This window comes from Penaeus monodon, chromosome 8 (assembly GCF_015228065.2).
Source record: "Penaeus monodon isolate SGIC_2016 chromosome 8, NSTDA_Pmon_1, whole genome shotgun sequence".
Lineage (NCBI taxonomy): Eukaryota > Metazoa > Arthropoda > Malacostraca > Decapoda > Penaeidae > Penaeus > Penaeus monodon.
In genome coordinates this window covers 33,306,488-33,313,987 of record NC_051393.1, presented here as the reverse complement: position 1 = coordinate 33,313,987, position 7,500 = coordinate 33,306,488, and the positions used below count along the sequence as shown (strand labels likewise).

General features: G+C 40.6%; 1 protein-coding gene across 1 annotated transcript in view; it reads right to left on the bottom strand.

Moving 5' to 3' along the window:
- LOC119576313 overlaps positions 1-7,500 on the bottom strand; it is a 25,612-nt gene that overhangs the window by 4,708 nt on the left and 13,404 nt on the right. Inside the window, exons 5-9 of the mRNA XM_037923934.1 lie at positions 6,464-6,662; positions 5,863-6,012; positions 3,772-3,887; positions 332-419; positions 10-191 (exon numbers count right to left, since the gene is read on the bottom strand). Of these exons, the coding sequence (XP_037779862.1) occupies positions 10-191; positions 332-419; positions 3,772-3,887; positions 5,863-6,012; positions 6,464-6,662 (735 nt within the window). The remainder of the gene's footprint in view (positions 1-9; positions 192-331; positions 420-3,771; positions 3,888-5,862; positions 6,013-6,463; positions 6,663-7,500) is intronic.

The window sequence follows — 7,500 nt, the reverse complement described above, 5'->3', positions numbered from 1 at the left end:
GGTAATTACTGTAACTCAGATGTGGGTATGTTTGTAAAGAGTTCGGGAATCTTTGGAGGAATCACGTTGTATGCAAGATCCTGGAACCCCGCCAGAAGGTCGTCTGCATTGTCGTAGTAAAAGCGGGAGTCATTCCTAATCATTGCAGAGAACTCAGGAACTGTCATGTCGTATCCTAGCTCCTCCACGATCTTGGGAAGAATAGGATTGCTAAGCATCACTTCTAATGTGAGTGTTTTCTGTGGTTGCTAGTTTTATAGTGTGATCAATCTGGAAGTTTTTGTCAGCAAATATCAGTGAAACAGCAGTTAAAACTAAATAATAATCATACTTTGGCCATCTCTCCCTCGATGCGAGTGACTTCGTCTAGACCCAACTGATGAATTTCAATTGCTGTCAGACTGGTTGAGGTGTGGAATCTGTGTGGAACAGACATATACTCACTATTGCTAATGACATGTACGATTATAAACAGTGTTGTCATATCCATTCAATATACTTCACCATTCTTGTACCGTACGCACACGTGTGTGTGCTAATATATATATATATATATATATATATATATATATATATATATATATATATATATATATATATATATATATATGTGTGTGTGTGAGTGTGTGTGTGTGTGTGTGTGTGTGTGTGTGTGTGTGTGTGTGTGTGTGTGTGTGTGTGTGTGTGTGTGTGTGTGTGTGTGTGTGTGCGTATGTGTGTGTTTGTGTGTGTGTGTGTGTGTGTGTGTGTGTGTGTGTGTGTGTGTGTGTGTGTGTGTGTGTGTGTGTGTGTGTGTGTGTATGTGTGTCCGTCCGCCCTAGCATGTCCTCAAATTCTTAGATCTTGTCCAGGAGACCAAGACCACTAGACACTAGACCCAAGGGCTTTAGTTCATTGCTAAATGCATCTAAAGCATCCACGAGGGTTTCCAGAGACTCAGAATAGCACTCAAAGTACGGTTGTGGGCTACAAACAGCCCCAGCCGATCGCATGATGGTGCTCTGCAATGAATCAATGCGACAGGATATGGTTTATTATGAATTTACCAAGAATTAATCCAGATAACTCCGGTCTCTGGTACTCAGCAAGGATGCTAAAGCTGGTACCAGTGTGCCAGATTTGGTAATTTTGGATGTGCCAAGTACAACTGGTACAACTTTGAGGAAAATGTTAAGGAGATAATTTCCTAAGGAAATGACAACACCGCAATAGAATCGAGTATAGTCTAGAATACAAGTAAGTATTACAGAGGAGACATGTGTAAGACACATATGTGGTAAAGAGGAAAGAGGAGACACATATAGGATACATATGTTGTACAGAGACACATGTAGGGTGCATAAGTGGTATGGAGGGAGGAAACCTTTGCTGCATTAAAATTACTCACATCTTCCGCAGTTAGTGATATGAAATATTGTGTGTATCTTCAAATGTTCTTACTGCAGTTGTAGTTTTCATCAATAACACTGGGGTATACCTACTGGTATACCCCAGGGTGTATGTGTGAGTGTGTCATGCAGCAGCATAGGGCCTTGTGGGAGAGCAAGCCCGGAATGGAGAATTAGAGAGTGAGTGGTTGGCCAGCTGACATATATGCCGCCGCTTGGGGCATGTAACCAGTTTGGTGCCACGGTCATTACCTACGGAAGCGTCTCAGGAAGAAAGGGAACCGCATTTTAAATAAATCAAGTATTTAATTTGAATTTCATGAGTTTTGGTACCTTTTGTGCTAATCTGGTACTTTTCAGTAACTTGAACTGGCAATAACCCTGTGCCTCAGTAGTGTAACATCTTAATAATTGTTGCAGTCTCCTAATGAGGGACAACCATGCTCCTCAACAGGTCAGGGGGAATGGTACCGGACTGCCACATTGCAGCTAGGACAGAAATGCAAACCCTTTCAGCTAGAGAGAGTAGATACTTGCTGATGGGTGGGCCTGTCTGACATCTCAACATGTGCATCTAGGCTAACTGTTAATGGATCAAACCGGATACAACTGTTCAAAATACTCAGCCCAACATTCTTGTGCTCCATCACAAATTGACAAACTGTTCCTTGTCTCTTCTCAACAGTGACTGAGTCCTGTGCACCATGGAATAATGCAAGTTTCAATTCTCTCTCAGTCGAGCCATGCAACATACATCTGTGCCCTCCAGTGTCTCCTGTAAGATGAAATTCTGTCATGCTCTTTGGCGGTACCGCTAATGGACTCGAGTGTTTCATACTTGAAGGTATCCCACAGCACTATGAGGTTCATCACATTATCAGGTGCTGTGAAACGATCAGAGATAGCCTCACCCTCTCCCTCAAATTGTACACATGAAACACCCTGTTGGGGGATTTTTGGTCTGACAGGGGGTTTTGAAGTGAATTCGGAGGGTAGCCACATCCAATATACGGTCAGTAGACCTTACAGTTCTGGAAGTTCCTCCAGTGAGTGCTAACAAGTGGTCGATCTCCTTAGGTCAGAACACTGGTACCAGGAATTTCTAGAACCTTGCAAGGTCACGGAAAAGGAGGCTATTCTCGCTGCTGACATCAGCTCCCGATTCATGAGGACCAACAGAAATATATTAAGCTCGATCACAGCCGGATACCGCACTGAAGTTGCTCAATGCAAATATCTCGGCGAGGACAGCTTTTTTCCAGATGCGACATTGGCATTAAAATAATAATAATAAAATAAAAAATAAAAAAATAAAATCACGTCAGGTCTACAAATATCAGAGAGAAAAACTGCAATGATTCTCTACCTCTAGGACCTCCTGCTGCTCAAAGAACCTCTATAGTTCAGCCTAAGACCACAAGGTATAAGCCGACTTTCGTAGAAACCAAATGCCAACGAACTTTGAGCTTGGCAAACGGCTTGTCATAAATGCTGATTGGCTGCTGATTGCACTGCCAGGGTTAAGGTGAGTTAGGGAAAAACACTTCATTCCACACATACGCTCAAGTATCAACATTCACATACAATATGAATGACTGCTGAAGACTTGTCCAGAGACTCTCTTTTTCTGTTTCTCTCTCTCTTTCTGTTTAGCTATCTATCTATCTATCTGTAGATCTACTTTTCTCTATCTCTCTCTCTCTCTCTCTCTCTCTCTCTCTCTCTCTCTCTCTCTCTCTCTCATTCTCTCCCTCTCTTTTCCTCTCTCTCTCCTCTTCTCTCTCTCTCTCTGTCCTCTCTCTCTCTCTGTCCCTCTCTCTCTCTTCCCCACCTCTTCTCTTCTTGTTCTCTCTCTCTCTCTCTCTCTCTCTCTCTCTCTCTCTCTCTCTCTCTCTCTCTCTCTCTCTCTCTCTCTCTCTCTCTCTCTCTCTCTCTCTCTCTCTCTCTTTCTCTTTCTCTCACCCTGGTAATGTCATTTACATGCATCGTCCGATTACATTAATGATATATATATATTTCCGATTTAAAATATAAGCACGCTAGGCTTCTCTGGTAGAAAAAAAACAAGCACACTAGACATTATTTGGGCCTCTAATAATGAATTTCAGGTTTATTTTCAGGTGTCAATCCTGGACCCTGAAAACCCAAGCGTTGGAATAAATTCAACGCGTTGATACTCTTTTTCATATTGTATAGAAGGACGTGTGTGTGTGTGTGTGTGTGTGTGTGTGTGTGTGTGTGTGTGTGTGTGTGTGTGTGTGTGTGTGTGTGTGTGTGTGTGTGTGTGTGTGTGTCAGTTTCCATTTACTCTACAGAAGCTAAGTGATTCCAACTGAACGGTCAGACACAGGATCACTTCAGATACAGCCGCTTTTCGCTTCACCTGAGCAGCTGAGCGTAGCGGTCCTCGCCGTCGGGGAGGCTGGTGACGGCGATCTCTGGTCTGGTCGTGTACTCGTTCTGCACGTAGTCTTGCAGGACTTTGAAGGCGGGAGAAATCTGCGCAGGCAAGGGGAGGGGGGAAAGTAAAGTCTTGGCGATGTTGTCATTCTCCGACATTGTCAGCTTGCCTGCGTGTCTCTCTCTCAATCTCTATCTAGCTATCTAGCTATCTCTATCTCTCTCAATCTGTCTATCTATCTATCTATCTCTATCTACCTATCTCTTTCTCGATTTCATTATCTCTCTCTCTCTTTATATATATATATATATATATATATATATATATATATATATATATATATATATATATATATATATACATACATATATAAAGAGCTGCATTATATGTACGTAAATTTATGTAAAGGAAAGTGCAATCAACGACCCATCCCCTTCTGACATTATGACAGTCTACTGATGTAGCTTGTGACAGCATCTCGTCATCAGCTGACAGAGCAGCCAAGGCCCTCCTCAGCAAATGTCCCGGTCTCAACCAGCGGAGTATTAAACAGAACTTCAGCATGTTTTGTGGATTAAAAGAAACAAACTTATATGCTTGTGGAAGACATTGGTTATTAACCTCATGACAACAATTATGCTAAATTCTTGGGAATTATTTTAGATAGATTATCCTGACATTAAACAAAGTGTAAGGTCTTAGGTATCGTGCACAAAAAACAAAAGCATCATTATAACATACTTTTAAAACTTTTATTATTCTGTATTATTTCCTGATTTCACTTATTCTTCTGCAGACTGGGGTGTGATCTCAAAGTTTATTCGATTTATGTGCTCCAGCTCTTCCAGTATCTAGACAGGCTATATAATTAAACAAGAATACATTGACATACATATAGACGCGCATGAGTATCTCCATAAGCTTATCAAAAGAACACTGGTTCTGACTTTTATGCAAAAAAATCGTAGAAGAATTAACGATCGAATTCGTATTAAGCAGTCTGACATTCAGACACTTAAAACCTTGATAGACTATGGTATATGCTTTCAATAACATATTTCTTGTTAACAATGCTAGTATATGTGTTTACCTGTTACCTCTTTCTTTGAATGAATTAAATGAATTAAATCATATTAAGATATTATATCGCTTATTTTGATATGCTAAATATACAAGCTTTATATATATTTTTTCATATATCACTTGGGTCGACGTTATATACATTTTTTAACGATCAAACTTTTTTTATTTTTAATTTATGTTTTATTGTGTCTAGTGCTTTACTTATATCCATACCTTATGTTGTCAGTCTAACCCGAAGTTTTTATCTCAGAATTTAACTTTATTTACTAAACTAGTTATTTTTATCTACTATTTGCTTTCTTATTTTAGTTAATATTGCCTATTTTAAATCTAGTGTAATTAGTTTATATTAGTGTTTGTCACAATCTCTGACTATTGTGTAGTCAGTTTAGTTTGCAAGAGTCTGCATTCTTAACTGTCACACGTGAACTTCGTTTTTTACTCGTGTGAGACTTTTCCATTCTTAAAACTCCTGTTGCTGAAGGTTAATTTTCCTAATTTTATCAAAGTTTTTCTCATTACAGCAATCTGGTGTCAGTGGTGGGATGACTATGTGGACATTGCATTAACATTAGCCAGTGGCCAAATGGAAAGTGATGAGAATGAAGTCCTGCAGTAGAAGGTAATCTCGACCAAACCATGTCTCACTATCGTCTCTCAGGGCAGGATTGCATGTGGATCTTCATTCTTTACCTGTTGCTACATTGCATGTTCTCAAGCAATAAAGTATTTACAATTGATCGATAGTTTAACCTAGCTTTTACAAATTATATCATTATAACAAAAGAAGATTCTCTCTCTCTCTCTCTCTCTCTCTCTCTCTCTCTCTCTCTCTCTCTCTCTCTCTCTCTCTCTCTCTCTCTCTCTCTCTCTCATCCCAGTCTTATATTACATCTGGCCCTTCAGCTGTCTCTCTGTCCCGTTCATTGCCTGTTCTATGAATGCTGAAAAACACTAGAACCCTGTTGTATCATTGTCCGCAATGTATACCTCATCTAGAATAAGCTGCCTCGCCTGATCTTGCAATGCTGTGATCTCCTCTTGAGTGAAGGAGTCGGGGAAGGTCGTGAATCTTTCCCACAGCGGCGAGTCCTCGGCCTGGGACACCACGAACCTCCCCAGGCTGTCAGCCACGCCTTTCTAGTGAACGAGCAAAACAGATCGGAGAAATACACACCTACTCATGTCTGTGCATGTGTGTGTATGTATGTGTATGTATGTGTATGTATGTGTATGTATGTGTATATATATATATATATATATATATATATATATATATATATATATATATATATATATATATACATATATATATATATATATATATATATATATATATATATGTGTGTGTGTGTGTGTGTGTGTGTGTGTGTGTGTGTGTCTGTGTGTGTATGTGTGTGTGTGCTTACGTGTATTCTGTGGACTGACAAATGTATAAATTGCAATGCAAGGGAATATTGACGTGAAATTTAAAAATACACAGATGAATGTTAATAAGGAAAGTGTATAGTTAATTTCAACCCTTCCCACATTTCTCCTCGTCTAACACCCACTGCATTTCTACGAGAATAAAGCACCCAGCACCCCCTACCATGGAGATGGCGTGGTTGACTATGCCGGCGGCCACGCCTTCGTCCATCAGCCGCTGAATCTGCTCCAGCTGCTGTGGGAGCTTTTCGAAGCGGGAAAGGAGCTTCTGGAAGTCCTCCGTTGTCTCGAAGACCATCCAGCTGATGAGCCGCTCGAAGTCAGTGTGGACTCCTTCCATGTAGCACAGCGGCAACACGAAGCTACGAGGTAAGATTGGAGTTAAAGTGATAACTTAAGCCTGGTAAACCGATAGGCTGTCAGCTAATGCAATTATCCATATATTAAACTCTCCTCCTTATGGGACACTGTTGTCCAGTAGTGACTTCATCTCGGCACTTCTTAGCACCTGTGCACGGCTGTTTATGTATTACGGATAGCATGTCATTATATTAAATTAGCGTATATGCTCATTTAAATCCATACTTTTTTGAAACGTGAACAGGGACAAGATACCGACTAAATGCAATAAGAATAAAAATTATATTGGCCAAAAATGGACTGGCGGGGTATAGAAGAAAGAGCCGAGAGCTTGAGGATTGCCAACAATGGTAAATCAACGATAATGAAAATCCTTGGAAATCTAAAGAGAACAGCCAGGAGTGGATTGCATCTGCAAATCTTGCTGCTGTCGAGAAAGGGAAGTAGCGGCATGCAAGGTGCGGCGAGAGTGTGGGAAATCGACGGTTTTGGACGCGGGTAACTTCGAATTTTGTATTTCGCTTGACATATCGATACTTAGACGCGCAGTCACTTAAGCTACTACTATATATTGCGATCAGATTTAAAGAAACGTGACATGTGAAATGACTTCTAAAATATATACTACGGGTCCAAAACTATGCCACACTCACACACACACACACACACACACACACACACACACACACACACACACACACACACACACTCACACACACACACACACACACACGCACACACACACACAAAAACCACACACACACACACACACACACACACTCACACACACACAACACACACACACACACACACACACACACACACACACACGCACACACA